The sequence below is a fragment of the Colletes gigas genome, unplaced genomic scaffold, assembly GCF_013123115.1.
Source record: "Colletes gigas isolate AHSC1104 unplaced genomic scaffold, ASM1312311v1 Colletes_gigas_Sc00038, whole genome shotgun sequence".
NCBI lineage: Eukaryota > Metazoa > Arthropoda > Insecta > Hymenoptera > Colletidae > Colletes > Colletes gigas.
The window spans coordinates 177,507-202,000 of NW_025106667.1; the positions used below are offsets into that span (position 1 = coordinate 177,507).

At 34.2% G+C, this 24,494-nt stretch overlaps 3 protein-coding genes and 5 non-coding genes across 8 annotated transcripts in view; 6 read left to right on the top strand and 2 right to left on the bottom strand.

Moving 5' to 3' along the window:
* The window catches only part of LOC122402694, a 71,660-nt gene extending 69,380 nt beyond the window's left edge, over positions 1 to 2,280 (top strand). Inside the window, exon 7 of the mRNA XM_043405703.1 lies at positions 1,819 to 2,280. Coding sequence (XP_043261638.1) covers positions 1,819 to 2,082 — 264 coding nt within the window. The 3' untranslated portion in view covers positions 2,083 to 2,280. The remainder of the gene's footprint in view (positions 1 to 1,818) is intronic.
* A 461-nt stretch (positions 2,281 to 2,741) lies between these two features.
* On the bottom strand, positions 2,742 to 5,625 carry LOC122402695 (serine-threonine kinase receptor-associated protein). Its single transcript, XM_043405705.1, has 5 exons — positions 5,332 to 5,625; positions 4,264 to 4,562; positions 3,971 to 4,200; positions 3,535 to 3,671; positions 2,742 to 3,452 (listed from the first exon to the last, which is right to left on the bottom strand). Exons 1-5 carry the CDS (start codon positions 5,444 to 5,446, stop codon positions 3,241 to 3,243), a joined length of 993 nt encoding a protein of 330 aa, XP_043261640.1. The 5' UTR covers positions 5,447 to 5,625; the 3' UTR covers positions 2,742 to 3,240.
* A 1,163-nt stretch (positions 5,626 to 6,788) lies between these two features.
* Trnaf-gaa lies at positions 6,789 to 6,861 on the bottom strand. The gene has a single exon. It is a non-coding gene; the product is annotated as a tRNA-Phe (tRNA).
* A 750-nt stretch (positions 6,862 to 7,611) lies between these two features.
* Positions 7,612 to 7,684, top strand: Trnaf-gaa. The gene has a single exon. It is a non-coding gene; the product is annotated as a tRNA-Phe (tRNA).
* Positions 7,685 to 8,175: 491 nt separating this feature from the next.
* Positions 8,176 to 8,248, top strand: Trnaf-gaa. Its single transcript has one exon. It is a non-coding gene; the product is annotated as a tRNA-Phe (tRNA).
* A 231-nt stretch (positions 8,249 to 8,479) lies between these two features.
* Positions 8,480 to 8,552, top strand: Trnaf-gaa. Its single transcript has one exon. It is a non-coding gene; the product is annotated as a tRNA-Phe (tRNA).
* A 494-nt stretch (positions 8,553 to 9,046) lies between these two features.
* Positions 9,047 to 9,119, top strand: Trnaf-gaa. Its single transcript has one exon. It is a non-coding gene; the product is annotated as a tRNA-Phe (tRNA).
* A 1,592-nt stretch (positions 9,120 to 10,711) lies between these two features.
* The window catches only part of LOC122402613, a 105,077-nt gene continuing 91,294 nt past the window's right edge, over positions 10,712 to 24,494 (top strand). The window contains exon 1 of the mRNA XM_043405533.1: positions 10,712 to 11,126. Coding sequence (XP_043261468.1) covers positions 11,060 to 11,126 — 67 coding nt within the window. The 5' untranslated portion in view covers positions 10,712 to 11,059. The remainder of the gene's footprint in view (positions 11,127 to 24,494) is intronic.

Sequence of the window (24,494 nt, forward strand, 5' to 3'; positions counted from 1 at the left end):
TTATGGGGTTTCCCCTAGGAATGTCCTAGATTTAACCTTCTCCTAGATTGGGGGATTCCCCCTAGAAATTTCCTTGATTTAACCTTTTCCTAGATTGGGGGATTCCCCCTAGGAATGTCCTAGATCTAACCTTTTCTATCCCTTTCAAGTTGGGTGATTCCCTAGTTGACAGCCCAATAAAAAGTCAACGCAGTTTACCAACTCTACAAAAATATTTTTTAAATTAATCACTTGAAAGCGGGAATTACTGTATTTTCTGTTCATTTAACATGTTTGAACATCATTAAATCTAGGAATTTCCTAGAATTTTCCTTGATTTAACCTTTTCATAGATTGGGGAATTCCCTCTAGTAATTTCCTTGATTTACCTTCCCTAGATTGGGGGATTCCCCCTAGGAATGCCGTAGATCTAACCTTTTCTATCCCTTTCAAGTTGGGTGATTCCCTAGTTGACAGCCCAATAAAAAGTCAACGCAGTTTACCAACTCTACAAAAATATTTTTAAATTAATCACTTGAAAGCGGGAATTACTGTATTTTCTGTTCATTTAACATGTTTGAACATCATTAAATCTAGGAATTTCCTAGAATTTTCCTTGATTTAACCTTTTCCTAGATTGGGGAATTCCCTCTAGTAATTTCCTTGATTTACCTTTCCTAGATTGGGGGATTCCCCCTAGGAATGCCCTAGATCTAACCTTTTCTATCCCTTTCAAGTTGGGTGATTCCCTAGTTGACAGCCCAATAAAAAGTCAACGCAGTTTACCAACTCTACAAAAATATTTTTTAAATTAATCACTTGAAAGCGGGAATTACTGTATTTTCTGTTCATTTAACATGTTTGAACATCATTAAATCTAGGAATTTCCTAGAATTTTCCTTGATTTAACCTTTTCATAGATTGGGGAATTCCCTCTAGTAATTTCCTTGATTTACCTTCCCTAGATTGGGGGATTCCCCCTAGGAATGCCGTAGATCTAACCTTTTCTATCCCTTTCAAGTTGGGTGATTCCCTAGTTGACAGCCCAATAAAAAGTCAACGCAGTTTACCAACTCTACAAAAATATTTTTTAAATTAATCACTTGAAAGCGGGAATTACTGTATTTTCTGTTCATTTAACATGTTTGAACATCATTAAATCTAGGAATTTCCTAGAATTTTCCTTGATTTAACCTTTTCCTAGATTGGGGAATTCCCTCTAGTAATTTCCTTGATTTAACCCTTACCTAGATTGGGGGATTCCCCCTAGTAATATCCTAGATTTAACCTTTTCTCTCCCTTTCAACTTGAGAAATTCCCCAGTTGACAACCCAGTAAAAAGTCAACACAGCTTACCAACTCTACAAAAATATTTTCAAAATTCATCACTTGAAAGCGGGAATTATTGTATTTTGTATTCATTTAACATGTTCATTACCACCGTTCTGTTGGAAACCACGCGGTATTTATAGTAATTAATTTTCTATAATGCATAGTGTTAAATACTTACATTTAAAATTTTCTAAATTTCTCGAGAATTCTGAAAAATCTTAAGAATACTGGTACATCGGAATCTTGGAAATTTTTATTTTCTATATATCACTAATTTTGAATTTACTTATATGCGCAATAGAAGAAAATTTGTATTGCAAAAATATAGAAGTTAAAGTGAAAATATAATAAAATAGCAAGAAATAAACGCCTCCGGAAATCCAGGATATTTTCGGGATCCCGTATGTCACTAATGATTTCGTAATTATAAAATAATACAAAAATCACCTCCAACGCGTGATTGTGGAACGTGTTATACAATATTCTAAAGCATTATTTTCATTTCAGACTCAATGCGCATCTTTGAGAATAACGGACTGCAATCAGCTGTTGCGCGAAGCATCTCGAGAGGCGATTCTGCGCGACGATGTATGCACCGCTCAGTGTGGTTTCGTTTTGGCGGCCTCGGAAGCAACTTCAAGGTTTCAGCAATTCACGACGCCAACCAGCTTCCCTGGTTTCGTGCCTCACAGAAACAGTCTACGAAGTGCACCAACGCCAGTTTCCTTCAACGGCTTTAAATTACCTGATCTTTCTCAGTTCATAGGTTGAGCGAGGCAAACGTCAGCAGAGACTTTTTCATACGATTCGTTGCTTATTAACTATCACATGCAAGAGACACACTGTCTTCCTTCGAGAAACTGTACAACGACAGTGACAGTTAACAAGCTGCGCTCATCATTGATAATTGTATCGATGATTCGTAATGACACGTTGCGTGTGCATGCTTTTGCACACTTTCTAATGTCATCCCCCGAAGAGAGGTTAAGAATATTTGTAAATGTAAAACTACACGAGTGTCCGAAAAATAACCTATTGAGATCTGCGTGTATTTTATTTGATCTTAATCGGAAATGATTGAAAGACAGTACAGTTTTTATTGTTTTGAAACGAATACCTCTCAGTTTTTTTTTTTTTTTTTTTTTATTTGTTATGTTTACTAGTATTATTATGTAGATTATAAGAAATATGTAATTTACGAGAGAAGGCGTACCCTTGAAACCGTAAAGTGGTCAGTAAACGATGCGTATATATACGTAGCTGTCATTGCCAGTTTGAAGGAAAAATTGTACAGTGATCTCGTAGTACATAATCGCGACACGAAGACAAAGAGGACTCCAATAAATTGTCACGATACTTGTTGATGTTGTGACGCTGTTAGAAAAAGGGATAAAATGTGAATATGGTACTGGGCGAATGAGTGATACGTGTTTTAAGGAACTGCACTGGCACTCCACCAGGCAAATCGTTTTTATATTTGTACAGTACATAATTATTACGCGAAATAACAAATGCGAACACAAAATTTCATTCTGAATTGTCTTTCTGTCATTACACCTCTACCTAATTTTGTAGTATAATAATAGTATGTATAACGTTAATAAATGTTAATGTTTCTTTTTTTTCTTCTTTATAATAAATAGTAAACGGCGTTCCACACTTCCATGACCTATCAGACTATTGTGAAGTTTGGTCCGCATTTTGATCGTGCTCTGTGTACCACGTTTCATAGGCCAATTTGGATTGGAACTTGTTTTACAGAGATTCCAATATTTACAAAACATTTCGGCAGACACCAATTAGTGAAATGAAATTTCAACTTCAGTCACTATAAAGATTCGTTCTTCACTGTTTGCTTTCATTTCTACCTATAAAGTGTCTCTTTTCTGATATCAAAATTCTTTACACTATCCACGAGTTGTTAGATTCTTAACTGGCAGGAACTTCTTGTTTGTTATTAATCACTGCAGTATTTTCCTGTATCATAGATGACTGCTCTATACATCGCCAAAGACCATAAGTTTTGCCAACAGTTGTTTGCCACAATCTCAAAGTACCATCTTCCGAGCCACTCGCGTACAATTCGCCGTCAGGTGAGAAACGTACACAATGTATTGGTCCAAAATGACCTTTGAACGATTCTAAAAATAGTTTTAAACCTTGGTAGATGGAGTAAAATTCACAAAAATATAATGGGAATATTAATTTTAAAAAAGTACTCACCAATTTCTGTACCTGTACTATAGTCAAACTTATACATTTTTAGATCTTCTCCTCCACACACGAAAATACTACAGTCTGGATGCAAACTGGCACTATTCATTTGCGTTGGCACAATGTATTCACGTAATTTCGTTAATCTGCGCAAACGATAATTTACTTTATGCATACATTATACTACAAACATTTAAAAACTTATTAAAATGCAAGGAGTTTCGTCAGGAAGAGCTTCTCAGTCAGCCAAGGTTAACTTAAAGGCTACATAACAGATTTACAAATACATGACCAGGATTTTAATCTGTGTATCCTAATAGTTGCATACAAATACAAAATACATTGTGTGTATTCGATTACCTTGAACTCTTTACATTATCTTTGATTTTTACATTTCAGAATATACGTTATTGATGTTAAATTCATAAACAGAAAATTAACTTACTCTTTACTATTCCAGAATGTTACTATATTGGAATGAGTAGTTGTAATAACAGTTCCATCTTTAGACACCTCCATAGAATTTGGAATTGCCGGAAAGTCTAGCCTCTTTATTTCTTGACCGCTATTTCTATCCCAGACTCTCAATGTTTTGTCATCGGCACAAGTAATTAGTTGAGTGTCATTATTGAAAAAGGTTGCGTGCCTTATACCGTGCTTGTGACCTGAGAAAACCTGTTGATGTCACTCGTTAGATAAAATGTTACTGTTTTATTAAATACAGACATGAACATGTACCTGTGGTGCTGCATTTGGTTTGTTAAGATCATAAATTCGCACAAGTTTTTCGTTAGATCCAGTACACAAATAATTGGAATTGGCACTGAAATTAACAGACTTGACTATATGCTTGTGTTGAAAAGAGTAAATTTCTTCTCCTTTAATTGCATCCCAGACTTTAACATTAAAGTCAGCAGCACCTGTAGCGGCTCTTGTAGCCTCAGGGTTTAGTGCGACACCCCACACTGCACCTTTGTGTCCTTCAAATGTTCCAATCCAATCTCCAGTATCTCCTTGTCGTAACATAGGTTTGCCATCTAAAGACACATTTTACATTTGTCTCTAATTTATAAATTTCACTCAGCTTTGTCAAATAGTTAGCTGATCAGAAATTTAGATGAAATTTTAAATTTATATCATTTGCATTTCCACAAAAAAGTATAATAGATGAATTTATATTTTAATTCATTATCGTGTGTTCTATTTTGCAATCTTTGCCATAGATAATTATTACTACTTTTTACATGAACCTCGGTTCATAAATATGTAAATAATATGCGCAACTATTAAAATCACATTATAAAGCTGTGTTAGTAAACAAAACTTTATTTACAATGGAACATTTGAGTGGATTATAACTACCCATATTCACAGTTAAAAAAATAATCTTTGTTGGAAAAGTAGCAACAGTATAAATGTTTTTATATCAAATAAATAATGCAGAATTCCGTGCATTCCGGGCGTACAGTTCATTTCTTTGTTTAAAGCATTTACAATAAAATAAATTCGTGACGTTTGTCATCAAACGAAGATGGCTAACTAATTAAATGTATTCTAAATATAATTAAACACTAGTTCCGTACTGAAATACAAAAGTATATACTATGGTAACAAAATAATTAAACATAATGTCGCGAATATACCGCATCTAACCTCGAAACCCATAACTCGTAAAACCTTGGTGTCTGAAGGAACTGGGCCAAGGAGATCAAGAATTCAAAATGTCGATCATGAAATAAGAAAAATTAACCGACAAGAGGTAGCTGTAAGCTCCCTCGAAGCGCAGGAGAATCGAAAAGAAATTACCTTTGCATGCCGAAATTAAATAATATCCTGTTTCTGTTGTATCAGAGAATGCAAGGTGCACCACTGGTCTAGTGTGTCCACTACACGTCAGCGGAATCTGTCTGAAATTGGCCATAATGTCCGATTATAGTCTTGAACGATGGAATTTTCTCCTTTTTTTCGATGCGCCTACACTCGGTAGGACGCGACGAAAAAGTGTACTCCCGAATTTTCTTTACCACCCCTCGTGAGTGGAGATTACGTTCTCAACTAATCGTACGTCCTCCGACGACGAACCGACACCATCTACGTACGACGCGACACTGAACATCGTGAATGTAGCAAGCGCACTAGACTGTAGGCCAAGTTCAGACAGGAAGAACATTATGGCGGCCTCGAGAAGTTTTCACTTGCTTCGACCAGTTTCGAGGACAGAACGTGAGAATGTTGTTTATTCCTGTTTTTCCTTTAACAGATATTCAGAAAATTGTTCTTCGGTGACGGTTTAACGAACACAGCAGTGAGTTTATTGAAACGTGAACTTTTATAAGTAGCGCCATCTGCTATGTTATCTTCGCTCGAACAATAATAAATATACATTGATAGAATCGTAACAATGTTAGTTACTTTAATAATGTAGTTTAGAATGATATGGAATTTCGAGTAAGAATTTGAACCAGTAAGTAAAATCCATGCTATTGAATCGAACTGAGAATTTGATTACTCGACTGATTCTCGATTATTCGATCAAGTAACATTTGCTGTTTGCTGTATAAATAATAAATACAGCGTATCTGTTGAAGTACTGTACAGATTGAACTTGTTCTACGTCCTTGACTCTCTCTTTTCTCATCTCTCTCAAATTCGTGGTTTGTATTATTAGTGTCTGCATCTTGCCTTCGTTCGTCGCACGATTTCGCTCCGCGGCCATGAGTTTTAACCGATCTCTTTCCCTTCAAATAACCTTAAAGCCTGTTCTGGGAAATGTAAACTTGTGCATCGTGCAAAGACTTACAAGCAGCAGGATACGCGAAACAATGTGATAAAAGTAGGTCAAATTAGAGAACAAAGAAACGAACACGAATTACCTGCAACTAATTTCTGTGGGTATTTTTAAATGTTTTCAATTTAATTGATTCATCGAAAAATTATTAAATAAAAGCTGTTGTGTTTGTAAATGTACTAAAATAATTTATAATACCCATTAAACACTCTAAATATATAAAACATAATAAAATATTCTTTTCGAATTAAAAAAATAACATATTTTCGGGATATGCCGCCATTTTGTTGTATAGCGTGTGTCTGAAACTGTTGTAGAGATAGAACAAAAATATTATAAGGCAAAATTAATTGCAGTAGTTATCAACAAAAATAAATAAAAATATAATTTAACATATTACACGGAAACATATTTTTATGCATAGTAAAATACGTTTTCGAAAGATGCAGGGAGTTTAGGAAGAAAAAAAGAGTATTGCCGAAACCCGGGATTGAACCGGGGACATTTAGATCTTCAGTCTAACGCTCTCCCAGCTGAGCTATTTCGGCTTTCAGGATGAAATTGCAACGGGGTGAGTTTACACGAGGTATATTTCTGAAAGATTTTATATAGAATAATTGGAAAATGCAGTATCTTTAAAACGGTTGTAAAGACAAAGAAACTATCAGAAAGTAAAATTAAAAAGTATCGAATAATGCACAAACTAAATGTAATATTGTAAATGTAACTACATTCTTTTCTTTTGAATAGTACACCATAATTTTAATTACACAGTCCCATGAGATTTTTTAGTCTCTCCAAAAGAATATTAAAATACTTGTGCTCTGAACTTGAAATTTTTAAATTTCGCCGACATTCAATTCTAATTTATTTTCGTTGATAACTACTGCATTTAATTTTGCTTTATAACATTTTCCATTTATCTGAACAATTTCAGATAAAACTTCCCCCAACCAGTTAAAATACTCCTTATAAGAAATCAATAACCCTCAGCCGAAATAGCTCAGCTGAGAAAGCGTTAGCCTGTAGATCTAACTGTCCCCGGTTCAATCCCGGGTTTCGGAAACCCTTTTTTTTCCTTTAATTTTTTAAATTTTCTATATCGTTCGAAAACGTAATTTCATTTGACGTGAAAATATATGTCTATGTAACATATTTAATTATATTTTTATTTATTTACCTTGATAATTGCATTTATATTTGCCTTATAACATTTTCGATTTATCTCAGCAACAGCTCTAAATTATAATTTTTTCTAACTGTCTGGAATACTGTTTATAAAGAACCCACCACCATCAGCCGAAATAGCTCAGCTGGGAGAGCGTTAGACTGAAGATCTAAATGTCCCCGGTTCGATCCCGGGTTTCGGCAATCCTTTTTTTTCCTTTAATTTCTTAAATTTTCTATATCGGTCGTAAACTTGATTTCATTTGACGTGAAAATATATGTCTATGTAACATATTTAATTATATTCTTATTTATTTTCCTTGATAACTGCATTTACATTTGCCTTATAATATATTTATTGTATCCTTACAAGTTTCATATAGTAAATTTTTCTAACTTCTTTGAATACTGTTTATAAATAAACCATCACCACCAGCCGAAATAGTTCAGCCCGGGTTTCGACAACCTTTTTTTCCTTTAATTTTTTAAATTTTCTATATCGTTCGAAAACGTAATTTCATTTGACGTGAAAATATATGTCTATGTAACATATTTAATTATATTTTTATTTATTTACCTTGATAATTGCATTTATATTTGCCTTATAACATTTTCGATTTATCTCAGCAACAGCTCTAAATTATAATGTTTTCTAACTGTCTGGAATACTGTTTATAAAGAACCCACCACCATCAGCCGAAATAGCTCAGCTGGGAGAGCGTTAGACTGAAGATCTAAATGTCCCCGGTTCGATCCCGGGTTTCGGCAATCCTTTTTTTTCTTTTAATTAATTAAATTTTCTATATCGGTCGTAAACTTGATTTCATTTGACGTGGAAATATATGTCTATGTAACATGTTTAATTATATTTTTATTTATTTTCCTTGATAACTGCATTTACATTTGCCTTATAATATATTTATTGTATCCTTACAAGTTTCATACAGTAAATTTTTCTAACTTGTTTAAATACTGTTTATGAATAAACTAACACCAGCATCTGAAATAGCTAAGCTGGGAGAGCGTTAGACTGAAGATCTAAATGTCCCCGGTTCGATCCCGGGTTTCGGCAACCCTTTTTTTTCCTTTAATTTCTTAAATTTTCTATATCGGTCGTAAACTTGATTTCATTTGACGTGGAAATATATGTCTATGTAACATGTTTAATTATATTTTTATTTATTTTCCTTGATAACTGCATTTACATTTGCCTTATAATATATTTATTGTATCCTTACAAGTTTCATATAGTAAATTTTTCTAACTTCTTTGAATACTGTTTATAAATAAACCATCACCACCAGCCGAAATAGTTCAGCCCGAGTTTCGGCAACCTTTTTTTCCTTTAATTTTTTAAATTTTCTATATCGTTCGAAAACGTAATTTCATTACACGTAAAAATATGTTTCTATGTAATATATTAAATTATATTTTTATTTATTTTTGTTGATAGCTACTGCATTTAATTTTGCCTTATAACATTTTCGATTTATCTCAGCAACAGCTTTAAATTATAATTTTTTCTAACTACTTTGAATACTGTTTATAAATAAACTAACATCAACAGCCGAAATAGCTCAGCTGGGAGAGCGTTAGACTGAAGATCTAAATGTCCCCGGTTCGATCCCGGGTTTCGGCAATCCTTTTTTTTACTTTTAATTTCTTATATTTTCTATATCGGTCGAAAACGTAATTTCATTAGACGTAAAAATATATGTTTATGTAACTCATTAAATTACATTTTAATTTATTTTTGATAATTGCTGCATACATTATGAAAAATTAAATTTTTTCATCTGTTTAAACTAATTTTAATCGTATTTATAATTTCATCAGTTATAAATTTTATTCTATACTAAAATCTTCATTCAAATATTTATAAATTAGGTATCGTTATTAATTATTTGAGATTAAAATCTAATTTATGATTCATGGTCTCTTTAAATTTTTCTCGGGATAATCTAATCATTTACTCATTACGTGGAGACATGATATAATTCCACAAACATAAGCGGTCTTAATGATTTACTATGCATAACATAATAATATTTATATACACTTTTTAGTGACAATTATTTTTTTTGGAGTGATATAAAATAATGCGACAGAAAGTTGCATGCCCACGAAAAATTTAATTTTAAAATGAAAAGGGGTAGTAGTGTATAGGCCGCGCTTTTAGAACTACGAACTTTTAATTAAAACCATTGAGGAATATGCACCTCTTGGAAAATAAATGAAATCCACGATGTGTTATACCTAATATGAGAGAACTGAAAGGTAACCTTGCAACATATTTCATGTTTACTTGGATGTAAGAAATGAACACAAAATATTTCATTCGATGATTACCTAAATTTCAGAATGAATTTTTCTTTTATAATGATTAATTAAACGTAATGAAACGAGAAAAAAAATCGTAATCGAAAATCTAATTAGGTGCTTTTTTTCGACGGAAAGAAAAAATTTCAAATCGTTCTGGAAAAATTATTTTCGATTGCGGGGGTCAGTTACAATCATTTCTGGTGAATAGACATACCCCCGAAATCCTGCGCATTTTCGAGAAAAAAATTCAGTAATTGCGGAACTTTAAACGTTAATAACTTTTTAACGAAGCCTCCATCAACAAATTGGTATTCTTGATTTTCGACCTATTTTGGCCTCTAGAATCTCCCATTAAAATTTTTCCCAGAACACTCTGTATATAAAATGGAATTGTTAATAACCGATAAATAAATGCCCCGGTTAAAAAAATCGAAAGTTACTTTTTTCCCCCTAAACGCTACGCATTGGACATTTGACACACGCGTTGCCTGTTGCGCTATAATGGCCCTGTATTCGACGTTTGAACAGGCAACGTAAGTACATGTGATCGCGCGTGTATGCACAACAGTCAACGCAGGGATGTGTGCGCGTTCACAGTAAAATCGTTTGTCACGGGAGTGGAAATGGTAGGGAAGGAAGGGTATTCTGGTTGTTAGAATTTTGGACCACGAGACACCGGCGGTGTCTGTTCCCGAGATATCCGTGTATCTTGTGTAGGAAACAGGGAAAAGCACTTTTTAAATCCGAGAAAAAAATCGCGAAACGTCGGCTGCGGTTAGCGATGGCCATTCGCGCGCGCCGATTGGCCGGGAGTCGCACGTGCGCAGAAACCCCCACTCGTGGGACGATGCAAGGGTGTTCGTCGCACCGTATCCAGTCGGTTCGAGGCTCTTCCGAAAGGAAGGATGTTGTCCGAGTTGTCGCCGGCGACGAAACGTCAAGCGGTGTTCGGTTGAAAATTGAAATAAATCTTGCTCTCTGCTGCACCGCGAGACCGTTAATTGTTATGAGACGCGAATAAGGAGTGCGCGTTACCGTTCTCGAGCGAATAGAACTCGCGATCGAGCGTGTTAACCAGTAACTGTTCGCGAATGTTTACATGGTAAACATCAGTGTGTAGAAAACAGAGGACCCTTTACAGAGAGTCGCCGATTGTGCAACGTTCACACGTGAGTTTCCATACGATCGCAAATCGATACGGTTGTTCGTCTGTCACCGGCCGTGCTGTCCGCTTGCTGTTCGAACTCGGTGAAAAAAATGAGAACTACATCGTTGCTCGCTCTCGTTGTCTGTCTGCTGTACTATGTCACTGGTTCCCGTGCTGGTGAGTCTTTGACAAATATTTTTCTTCGATTTGTCACTTTGAATCTCCGTCATGCCTATCGTCCACTGACAAACTACGCGATATTTGATTCACAAATCGGTTATGTTGACATACAATAACTGTACAAAATTACAACCCTGACTGGAAATAGCATTCTAACGAGACCGAGACAGCAAAACTGTTCATTGACTATGAGTATATGTTTAATATTTAATCGATCGCGATTGATCGTCTCTGGTACCTGTAATTTAATATCAGAATCGTTAGAAATTATTTTTGCTCAAGAAAACATGTTTAGACGTAACATTAATATGGGACTTTTCATCAAACGATTATGTTTCACTTGCGTATATGTACTTGAATAACAACATTCACAGAAGAAATACAGTGAAATGCACTTAACATAGCTTTTTCACGTTTACAGAGCATTAAGTCGTCGCCTCTGCTTTTATCCATTTTAGTAGTCAATTCAATTTACTCGCGCGCGTAACTACACGATGCTTTTAATTCCGCCTCTCTGCTTTCTTTTCAAACAAGTCGACCGAAGATTTTTCCTAAATCGTTTGGGGCTGCAAATGGAATGCTTCTTGATCACAATTTATTAAACGCAATCACGTAAGAACAATTATCATTCTATTGGCCGAAATGAAATTAATACTTGTGATTCGAGAAGATATACAGGGTGTTCGGCTATCCCTGGGAAAAATTTTAATGGGAGATTCTAGGGTCCAAAATAGGTCGAAAATCAAGAATACCAATTTGTTGATGGAGGCTTCGTTAAAAAGTTATTAACGTTTAAAGTTCCGCAATTACTGAATTTTTTTTTCGAAAATGCGCAGGATTTCGGGGGTATGTCTATTCACCAAAAATGATTGTAATTGACCCCCGCAACCGAGAATAATTTTTCCAAAACGATTTGAAATTTTTTTTCCATCGAAAAATTTCATACCTTCTCGAATTTTTTTCTCGAATGTGGGTAGGATTTCGGGGGTATGTCTATTCACCAAAAATGATTGTAATTGACCCCCACAACCGAGAATAATTTTTCCAAAACGATTTGAAATTTTTTTCCATCGAAAAATTTCGCACCTTCTCGAATTTTTTTCTGGAAAATGGGTAAGATTTCGGGGGTATGTCTATTCACCAAAAATGATTGTAATTGACCCCCGCAACCGAGAATAATTTTTCCAAAACGATTTGAAATTTTTTTTCCATCGAAAAATTTCATACCTTGTCGAATTTTTTTCTCGAAAGTGGGTAGGATTTCGGGGGTATGTGTAATGACCAAAAATGATTGTAATTGACCCCCGCAGCCGAGAATAATTTTTCCAAAACGATTTGAAATTTTTTTCCATCGAAAAATTTCACACCTTCTCGAATTTTTTTCTGGAAAATGGGTAAGATTTCGGGGGTACGTCTATTCACCAAAAATGATTGTAATCGACCCCCGCAACCGAGAATAATTTTTCCAAAACGATTTGAAATTTTTTTTCCATCGAAAAATTTCATACCTTGTCGAATTTTTTTCTCGAAAGTGGGTAGGATTTCGGGGGTATGTGTAATGACCAAAAATGATTGTAATTGACCCCCGCAGCCGAGAATAATTTTTCCAAAACGATTTGAAATTTTTTTCCATCGAAAAATTTCACACCTTCTCGAATTTTTTTCTGGAAAATGGGTAAGATTTCGGGGGTACGTCTATTCACCAAAAATGATTGTAATCGACCCTCGGAACTGGAAATAATTTTTTTAGAACGATTTGAAAGTTTTGAATTTAATTGTTAATAACTTGTTAACGAAGCCTCCATCAACAAATTGGTATTCTTGATTTTCGTCTTATTTCGACCTCTAGAATCTCCCATTAAAATTTTTCCCAGGGGTGGACGAACACCCTTTCGGAAAATTCTCGATCTTTGTTTAGTTTTTTTTTCTTTTTTTATTAACAACGTCGGTTTGCACGAGTGCACGGCAGTTTTGACGAGGAAAAGGTCGCGGTCTGCCGTGAATTGAAATTCGTTCTCGCGTTCGAGAGACGGCCGCGAAGTTTTACGGGACTGCATTACACCGGTTGAATGGTGCACAGCACGCGAACTTTATGGGGCTTGGAATCGCACGCTATACACTGGCGAAGTTGTAACAGCTAACGAGTAGGGTGGCACCCGGCAACCCCCCTCCTTCCATCTTCCGGAGCTTCCTCCCTTCGAGACTTTAAGAACCGTCGTCTCCCCGTATACTTTCCGGACGCACTGGCTACACTTGTCCTCGGAAATGTTTGTTTCTATCCTCTCGACCAGAGCAGGAAAAAGAACCGAGTAATTCCGAGGGAAATTTTTGGAGCTGAAGTAATGCCAGCACAATTCCAGGAATAACCTCTTTTTTACCCTCTTTTCGTTCTGCTTTTTATCGTAGACAGACCTCCTCCTAGATTTTCGAGTACCAAGTTTGTCGTTGTTCAATTTTCGAAAATGTAAAAAACTTGTGCACCGGAAGTACCTGTGGAGATGCTTGAGAACGACATCGAAGTGTATTTTCTCTTCGATGGCCGTTTCAGGGGGCAGACATTTATTGAAAAAGCTGACGTTGTTACAGAATTGACGGGTATTAGCTTAAAACGCACAACATTTTTCAGTTTTAATAGACAAACTTTTTGTTGGGGTGGTAAATAATGCCACTTGCACACATAACTCAATATATATTTGGTTATCACACGTAAATACAAATATATACAGTGGCGGCCAGCTACTTAAGACCGATTCGTGTTTTTCATTTTTTGCTTATTTTCACATTATGTACATAGTTGCATCAGATCCTTAGTTACCATCACTGCATTCAAGATCGCAAACAATTGCTAATCAGTCAACAATCATGAGTCGAGAGAAGAACATCACTCCTGAACTAAGAGTTTGTTCAAGAATTAATTCATTCTCTGGCCACCAGGACGCTCATTAGCAGCATCTCTCGGGCACGCTTTGTGCTCGAGAAGGATAGCTGGCCCCGCTCACTGCGCGATGCGCCCAAAACATATTTTGGGCATTTGCACATAATTGATGTGCGCGCGCACCGATCCATTTGCCTGCCGGTCGAAACCTCGTGGTGAGCGCGGTCATTGTTACAGTCTTGTTCTAACCGCGATCGTGACAGGTTATACAAGTTCTTCGGTTCCTAACTAATAATTTTTAATCGATATCGATACTCCCTGTCTTCGATAGTCGATGACAGATTTGTAAGTAAAACTTACAAGAGTTGACCTTCTCGATAATTGTGGTACACGGTCGTCGCTCTTTTCATCTTTCCTCGTCCTCACTTTCGCTCGATGTGTCATCGAGTTACTCTTATCGGATCGTGGAAAGTGATTAGCGTAAATTTGAATGCCTTTCTTTCGAGCAAAACGAGGAATATTTCTTGGTTATCTGTGAAAAGCGTCTCCGAGTGTCCCAGTGGACGGTGGCGATGGCTCGAGTGCGCAGAACGAAACGATATTTAAAGGAAACGCGAGATATTTCCTTTATTTAGTTCGGTCTAATCGCGAGTGTAAATCTTAATTTCACGCGATATATTATCGCTCGCCGGTGTAACGCGAATACGTTGTTGTGGCGCATTGCGTTACGAGATACTCGCTAGGAGAATCTACCAAAGCCTTGATTAAATTTCTTCATTATCTTGATTCTCAGACTATGCGGACAGCCAGTGGTTTCACAATTAAGATTCATGGTCCGTTGCCTTACTGCAAACGATACACTCGAGTAATTAGTCTTGGCTAAACGTTCGTTACAATTGTTGTTTTGCTCGGAATTTTATTTTCGTTTACGAGTCAGGATGATAATTAGCTGTTACTTGAACACATCGAAAAAAACTAACGTGTTGCAAAATTTATACAACAAAAATTTGTATCGTTAAAATCGAAGAATAAAGCTCTTTTTACTGTATTATATGACATAATTACATTATTCATAATATTACAATATTTTATAATATAATATACATATGTTTTGGTACATTCTTCACAGATTTAATTTTTGATATACAAATAAAATAATCATTGATGGCGTTTTATTATTAAAGAGGGGGGGGCCAATCATTATAATTTAGGGATTTTCTTGACAATCACTGATCTTCTTTCAATTTATCTTATATACAAAATATAATGCGATTTGTTTTATTGTTTCTTACCTTTTGTTAATGTGGTAAAAAGAGTTTTGCCCTTCGATTTTAATGATAAACATTTTTAATGTCTAAAATTTATATTATTTTTTTTTTATTTCCGTATTAATTTTTTTCGCAGATATCTCGCCTCTATTCCAACTTTGCAACCCTTGTTAATTCTTGTCCTCTTTCTAATAGTAAATGCCAGTCCCATCGAAGTCGTTTGACGGTTGCAGATTGACGAAAGCATATCAGGACGAATGTTTGTTCCCTCGATTGCAGCGAGGAAAATAAAGCTGCAAGCGTCCAGGGAATATGAAAAGTTTGAAATAGGTGGGCCGTAGGATATTTTGCCCCGTGTAAGTGGGCCGCGACCGAGAAACGTGCAGAAACATCGCGCTATAGAGAACGGCAAGTATCGCAGTATTCGTCGGCTTTCGACCTTCGGCGGTTATTAGCGCGAATTTAAATGTCCTTCTTGGAAAGCGAAGTGGAAAAATCTCTCGTTATCTTTGAAAGCCGTTTCGCCGGCGTAAGAGCCTCGGAAGGTTGGCTCGCCAAGTAGGAGAACGTAGGAAACGCCGCGGTGCTTCGAGGTATAAAGTGAAATTGAAAGGAGACCAGAGGAATTTACGTCTTCTCTTTCTGACCCATCTGCTTTCGTCTCTCTCCGTCTATGGTACGCGGCTGCTGGATGAAAGGTTCGCGCCATGCCCCGGGCTCTACCCGCGTTATTTAACCAGTGATAGAATCGTACGTACGGCCAGCCAAACTACGTTCTCGCGGTTCCTTATCCTCTACCGCGTTTTGTCGCCATCAACCACTCCAGAAACGGTCCACAAACGCGTGAAAATTATTAGACTCGAGCTACAAAAGGACAAGTAACTATTTCTTTTTTTGTAAATAACACCGTTCAGACGATTCTGAAAGTAGGGTTAAGAACGTTTCACTGTCCTTAACCTCTTCAGGGACGATTTTTTTTTTCTCTTTATTATCAACAGTAACTATAATTATAAAAAAAACTAAACTAAAGGTCCATATATGTGACCAAGGGCGTAAAGAGGTTAAATAGCGATTAGATTTCAAATCGTTTCGAATTTGTTAGATAGCCAGAAATTCGCATCAGAACACTTTTGACAGTTCTGATGATTATGATGATCTTCTTTATTCATTCTCTTGTTTCATCGCCATAAACCACCTCAAAATTAGATTCGAGAGCTACAAAAGGACAAGTAACTATTTACTTTTGTAAATAACACCGTTCAGACGATTCTGAAAGTAGGGTTAAGAACATTTCACTGTCCCTAACCTCTTCAGGGACGATTTTTTTTTTCTATTTATTATCAACAGTAACTATAATTATAAAAAAAAAAATAACGAAACGTCCACGTATGTGACCAGGGGCGTGAAGAGGTTAAATGAGATTTCAAATCGTTTCAAATTTGTTAGATAGCGAGAAATTCGAATCAGAAAATTCTTGACAGTTCTGATGATTATGATGATCTTTATTCATTCTCTTGTTTCATCGCCATAAACCACCTCAAAATGGCCGACAAACGCGTGAAAATTATTAGACTCGAGCTACAAAAGGACAAGTAACTATTTCTTTTTGTAAATAACACCGTTCAGACGATTCTGAAAGTAGGGTTAAGAACATCAAGTCATTTACTTACGCATTCCTGTCAATCATGTCTCTAGAGTCCTAATCACTGTCCTAAAATGGCGATGGGATTTCAAATCGTTTCGAATTTGTAAATGGCGGGAAATTCAAATCGTTTCGAAGCACAAAACTCTTAAAACTCCTGATGTTCTTGAAATTAGTGAGAATTAAATTCATGAAAGTTTAATTCAATAAGTAAGTGGTGAATAAACCCTGAAATGTCACCATCTTTGACATTAAAATTAAAGTATCTTCTAAACTAATAATTTTTTGTCATAAGTAGCTCAGTACTTTTGTGCATTGAAACTTAGAGTCAGTGAAACGTGAAATATGATTTAAATAAAAGACAATGCTTTTCCCCATTCGCTGTTCTTATCTACTTTTGTCAACCATCATCAACCCTGAAGCGATGTTCATTTTAAGAATCATTACTATACTTTCAAAAATACTTTGTTTCGGAGGCTGAAGCCTTTTTCCTTTTTAAGACTACAATATTTAAATGGAAAAAATTTTATCAAAAGTTCAAAGTGTCGTAATTCACCCCTTAAGAGATGGGGGGACAAATGGAACCACAGAATTACTTCCCATCAGCATGTGCAACTATTTTAAAAATGTTTGAAGCTCCCAGAGTTCGTTCGCTGTATCATTTGTTAAATCTTGCGTGGTTTGGGCCTGGAATGAGTAATATTCGCGAGTTTAATACGCCTTCGACGCGTGTGTTTGAAGAAGTGTCGCGTAAGGTGATAAGCGTAGAAAGTAATCAAGCAAAACGTGAAATATTAAAGGCAACCGTAATCCCGCACTTCTTAGCACTTGAGATATAACGCAGGATACCGGTTGCCAGTGGTGTTTTCACCTAAATGCTCTCCGTGGCTCGCCGCTTTTAGCGAGAAAGCCCCTCGTTCTTCTGCGCCGCTCTCTTACCGTGGATTTTTCTCCGATGTATATGCACCCTCCTCTCGCTGATGCCCGCTAATGCATGCTTCCATCGCGGAAGAACAAAACACAGACACCTTGACGTTTGCCAGAGACTCTATCTTCCCAAAGAACCTGCCAGTTGTTCCTTTCTTATTCTTTTCCAAGTTCCAGCCACCAGAAGGTCGTTAGCAACCGTATCACTTGAATTTAAATTGTTAACATTGCTTGGAATCAAGTTGGAATGAATGAGGAATTCTAGTAACTTTTTGTCAGAGTGATATCACTAGAATTCAATAACAAGTGAGCATCAGGAGGATAGAAAAGAAATGGAAAGGAAAATAGGTAGTCAGTCGAGTACTTGTGAGAGAGCGTAGCCCTCTATCGGTGAGCACAGAAAGTATCGCCCACAGATTGTTACTTATAGTACACATTTCTCTTCTGTACCGGCATTTCTGACAGGTTCAACCTAATTTCATGCATCAAAAATATTACATATTGGTTAATTTTCTTTTTTAATTATGAACACGTGTGTGAAATTGGCTTATATGATCAAGGAATGTTGCTATAATACACACATACCTGCTACGTGGAAATAAAACCAAGAATGTAATATAGTATGTCATATCTTCAGAAATTGGAGATTTATTTTTTATATTTAAGTATTCTTATTACTTAAAAATGTGCAATTTATTGTGAATCAAAATAGTATTATCTCACACATTATAAACAGCTTTATTCGTTACTATTTTGACAAATTTACTTATAAAAAGTAGCTAGAAGCTCCATTATTGCTTAAAACATCTTTTCTAAAAGAATAAGGTCACGAAATAATATGTATTATTCTGTATTTAATAATAGTTATTTCGTTGTTGATATATCATGAAAATTTAGTATTTTGTAGCAACATATTATAAAATAACAGAAAAATAAATGTATTTAATTCACTTTCGTGGAGTGTGAAATTAAAAATGTAGTCGAATACATAGAACAACGTTTTCAAGACGGTTTATTCTCAGATATGGCAGGAATTCTTTTTTCTCAAAACAATATTCAGCTTTTCGCTTCAAAAAATTAAAAATTTACTTTTAGTTCTTCCGACAAGTAATACAAAAATTAAATTTCTCGTGAATAATGTTATTTGTTAGTATTTTGCGATCAATATTCTTTCATAACGTTCGACATAACTTTTTAAAAATCTTACAGATGAGAAGTGTATTGATAGAAAATAAAATTATTTTTTTCTCTTTTCTCAGTTTTCACGCTTTTGAGAGCACAGGGCGAGAACTGTTGCCTCTCGTTATTAAGGCGTTCACTTAATCGACTGAAAATGATTTTCCGTCAAAGTAAAAAGCGTCAAGTTTCACGTGTTGAAGGCGTTTGACGTATTAAAAGGGCACTGTATTCTCCTTACGTGTGGAATGAGGTTATACGAGTACCTCCCCAATTACAGACTCACTTGACACAGATTGTCGTGCCTCAAAGTTCCCCGTTCCAATGACTTCAACCGGAAATTAGTAAGCTACAAGTATTGCGTGACCGTCGTCGACGTGGAACGTACAAGAGCGGTTACATAGTTTATGAAAGACTCGATAATACACTCGGGGATACGTACAGTTTAATCTGAAACATAATTAATCGGGAAAATGTACGTCCAACAATTTCTCAGATATCGCGTGTATTTATTTCAGAGTAAATTTCAACAATAATTTCATGCAACGTGAACGAAAAATAATTCTCGTACTTGATACTATTTTGAACGAAGGTAATAATTATTTACATAAGACTGTATTTTTTTTATTCATAGAAATACGAAAAATAGAAAATTCAAGTTTTCTTCCGTTTTCGTAAATCATTATTAAAGTTCTTAAATACAGTTTTTTAAAAAACCATCGAAATTCTTGGGTTTTTGTAGAAAGAAATGAAAATAATTTCTATAATTTTCTGGTTAAAAACTGGTTTAATTTCTCTTTAATAAATACATCTGAGAATGTAACAGTCGTGATGTTGTCTGAATCAAATATTCATTCTTAGAAATACGAAAAATAGAAAATTCAAATTTTCTTCCTTTTACGTAAATCATTATTAAAGTTCTTAAATACAGTTTTTTAAAAAACCATCGAAATTTTTGGGTTTTCGTAGAAAGGAATGAAAATAATTTCTATAATTTTCTGGTTAAAAACTGGTTTAATTTCTCTTTAATAAATACATCTGAGAATGTAACAGTCGTGATGTTGTCTGAATCAAATATTCATTCTTAGAAATACGAAAAATAGAAAATTCAAGTTTTCTTCCGTTTTCGTAAATCATTATTAAAGTTCTTAAATACAGTTTTTTAAAAAACCATCGAAATTTTTGGGTTTTCGTAGAAAGGAATGAAAATAATTTCTATAATTTTCTGGTTAAAAACTGGTTTAATTTCTCTTTAATAAATACATCTGAGAATGTAACAGTCGTGATGTTGTCTGAATCAAATATTCATTCTTAGAAATACGAAAAATAGAAAATTCAAGTTTTCTTCCGTTTTCGTAAATCATTATTAAAGTTCTTAAATACAGTTTTTTAAAAAACCATCGAAATTTTTGGGTTTTCGTAGAAAGGAATGAAAATAATTTCTATAATTTTCTGGTTAAAAACTGGTTTCATTTCTCTTTAATAAATACATCTGAGAATGTAACAGTCGTGATGTCGTCTGAATCAAATATTCATTCTTAGAAATACGAAAAATAGAAAATTCAAGTTTTCTTCCTTTTTCATAAATCATTAGTAAAGTTCTTAAATACAGTTTTTTAAAAAACCATCGAAATTTTTGGGTTTTTGTAGAAAGGAATGAAAATAATTTCTATAATTTTCTGGTTAAAAACTAGTTTAATTTCTCTTTAATAAATACATCTGAGAATGTAACAGTCGTGATGTTGTCTGAATCAAATATTCATTCTTAGAAATACGAAAAATAGAAAATTCAAGTTTTCTTCCTTTTTCATAAATCATTATTAAAGTTCTTAAATACAGCTTCTAAAAAACCATCGAAATTTTTGGGTTTTTGTAGAAAGAAATGAAAATAATTTCTATAATTTTCTGGTTAAAAACTGGTTTAATTTCTCTTTAATAAATACATCTGAGAATGTAACAGTCGTGATGTTGTCTGAATCAAATATTCATTCTTAGAAATACGAAAAATAGAAAATTCAAGTTTTCTTCCTTTTTCATAAATCATTAGTAAAGTTCTTAAATACAGTTTTTTAAAAAACCATCGAAATTTTTGGGTTTTCGTAGAAAGGAATGAAAATAATTTCTATAATTTTCTGGTTAAAAACTAGTTTAATTTCTCTTTAATAAATACATCTGAGAATGTAACAGTCGTGATGTTGTCTGAATCAAATATTCATTCTTAGAAATACGAAAAATAGAAAATTCAAGTTTTCTTCCTTTTTCATAAATCATTATTAAAGTTCTTAAATACAGTTTCTAAAAAAACCATCGAAATTTTTGGGTTTTTGTAGAAAGGAATGAAAATAATTTCTATAATTTTCTGGTTAAAAACTGGTTTAATTTCTCTTTAATAAATACATCTGAGAATGTAACAGTCGTGATGTCGTCTGAATCAAATATTCATTCTTAGAAATACGAAAAATAGAAAATTCAAGTTTTCTTCCTTTTTCATAAATCATTATTAAAGTTCTTAAATACAGTTTTTTAAAAAACCATCGAAATTTTTGGGTTTTTGTAGAAAGGAATGAAAATAATTTCTATAATTTTCTGGTTAAAAACTGGTTTAATTTCTCTTTAATAAATACATCTGAAAATGTAACAGTCGTGATGTTGTCTGAATCAAATATTCATTCTTAGAAATACGAAAAATAGAAAATTCAAATTTTCTTCCGTTTTCGTAAATCATTATTAAAGTTCTTAAATACAGTTTTTTAAAAAACCATCGAAATTTTTGGGTTTTTGTAGAAAGGAATGAAAATAATTTCTATAATTTTCTGGTTAAAAACTGGTTTAATTTCTCTTTAATAAATACATCTGAAAATGTAACAGTCGTGATGTTGTCTGAATCAAATATCTAGATTTTTTTAAGGGTGATTTTCCGTAATACATATTACATTTTCTGAATAGGTTTCTGCGATCTCGTGACATTCATTCCTCGAACGACAAAGAATATATCCGATATTGCGAAACGAATCTTGTAGCTCACCTTTGGGAAAGTTTCAGTCTCTCCGCGTTCGATACAAAGTATTAATATCGCTTAACGATAGCGAGGAAGCTCGTAGTCGGGGGTAGAAATGAAAAAATTCTTAAAAGTTTTCAAATTTTTCGCCGTCCATTCGGAACGGATTAACCGTCGCAGACACGTATAATGCGACTGCAATTTTGAAGGGATTTCGTTTGGTGGCTTATGAGCCGACGGCGTGCATTCCTCTTGTTTTTTCCGCTTTGTCGAATAGTTAAAGCGACCAGGAAAATGGGTCAACGGCGCGTTGCGAAATCAGCGGCCGTACTTTATGAATTGCTTTGTGAATTTCTGTATCGCGCTTCGCTGGGAATTATCCGCTCTCCGTTACGCGGAAACCACGACTGATTTGAAACAGTGAAACTTCCAACGTGGATACGGAATATTTAATATCGATCCAACAGCTCGTTCTCAGAATCTATTATCTTCACCAAAAAGTACGAAACACTTGGAAGAGGTTACAAAAATAAAATAAATAATTGTGGGTATTTGTTCAAAAAGATCTTTATTTAAATATTAAAAGTGACTAGGAACTAATTTTAAGACTATTTGAATAACAGCTACGCTTAAACTGATATAACTTAGAACGACAACTTAAAACGACAACTTGAAATGACAACTTAAAGCGACTTGTTACGGCAACGTCTTGTCAAGTGAGTCCCGTTTTTCCGCTCGAAACATCCCTTTTTAAAACCTTTTCCTCCCCACCATTCAAGCTTCTTTCGGGCGCGTACATGACCAAATATGGTTTATGCTTGCGTTTCGCACCCCTGCGCGAGAGGACCTCGAACGCGTCACTGGGCCCGCTGACCCAGGGGTTTTTCCCGTCCCTTTCGACCTGTAACGCTTTCTCTTTTAACCTATAGTTCTTACTCCGCTCAAGTTCCTCGCATTTCCCGATACCACATAATTTTTACTCCGTGTGTTCTATTCCTTCTTTAAATCGTGTCTTTATTATAATTCAGAATCGTGTGTTCATTTTGACGGTCGATAAGGCAGTTTTCTGTTCGTCTACTTCGAAACAAAATCATTTCAATACATTGACCCTAGTTATTTTAAACTGTACTTACTTTTGTAGGCACGAAAAATACTTTTTTCGTTTCTTCGTGATTTTTTTGGCGGGCTATTTAAAGAGTGATTAATTTCGAATTTTGTAGATACATTTATTTTATATTTAGCTATATTTACGAATTTTTGCAACGCATAATATCTATCGGTTACGCTGTTTTTGTTGATCAACAAACAACTTAATTTAATTTAATTTTTTTTATTTTTATTTTTATTTTAATTTTAATTTTAATTTTTTTTTTTTTTTCTTTTTTTGAACATTTTAGGTCACATGCACATTGTTGGTTATTAGTGACCATAATTTCTTTTTGTAATTATATTCCAATTGCAATTACTAATTACAGATTCAGTTTAATGAGATGTATGAATTACAAACTATAACGTAATTCGATCATTTTACAAGTATAATTTCTGCAGTAATTCAATTGTAATTGAATAATTGTATTCCAATTGCAACTACTAATTACAGATTCAGTTGAATGAGAAGTATGAATTACAAACTACAATGTAATTCGATCATTTTACAATTATAATTTCTGCAGTAATTCAATTGTAATTGAATAATTGTATTCCAATTGCAATTACTAATTACAGATTCAGTTGAACGAGAAGCATGAATTGCAAACTACAATGTAATTCGATCATTTTACCATTATAATTTCTGCAGTAATTCAATTGTAATTGAATAATTGTATTCCAATTGCAATTACTAATTACAGATTCAGTTGAACGAGAAGTATGAATTATAAACTACAACGTAATTCGATTATTTTGTAATTATAATTTCTGCAGTAATTCAATTCTAATTGAATAATTGTATTCCAATTGGAATTACTAATTACAGATTCAGTTGAATGAGAAGTATGAATTGCAAACTACAATGTAATTCGATCATTTTGTAATTATAATTTCTGCAGTAATTCAATTCTAATTGAATAATTGTATTCCAATTGCAACTACTAATTACAGATTCAGTTGAACGAGAAGTATGAATTATAAACTACAATGTAATTCGATTATTTTGTAATTATAATTTCTGCTGTAATTCAATTCTAATTGAATAATTGTATTCCAATTGCAATTACTAATTACAGATTCAGTTGAATGAGAAGTATGAATTGCAAACTACAATGTAATTCGATCATTTTGTAATTATAATTTCTGCAGTAATTCAATTGTAATTGAATAATTGTTTTCCAATTGGAATTACTAATTACAGATTCAGTTGAACGAGAAGCATGAATTGCAAACTACAATGTAATTCGATCATTTTACAATTATAATTTCTGCAGTAATTCAATTCTAATTGAATAATTGTATTCCAATTGCAATTACTAATTACAGATTC

What these genes read in the sequence shown, in the direction of transcription:
- LOC122402695 (XM_043405705.1), bottom strand. Translation starts at nt 5,446, where the DNA reads ATGGCCAATTTCAGACAGATTCCGCTGACGTGTAGTGGACACACTAGA. An exon ending in TTTAATTTCGGCATGCAAAG is followed by an intron (nt 4,563 to 5,331) that starts GTAATTTCTTTT and finishes ATGTGTCTTTAG; the next exon opens with ATGGCAAACCTATGTTACGA. An exon ending in AACCAAATGCAGCACCACAG is followed by an intron (nt 4,201 to 4,263) that starts GTACATGTTCAT and finishes TGACATCAACAG; the next exon opens with GTTTTCTCAGGTCACAAGCA.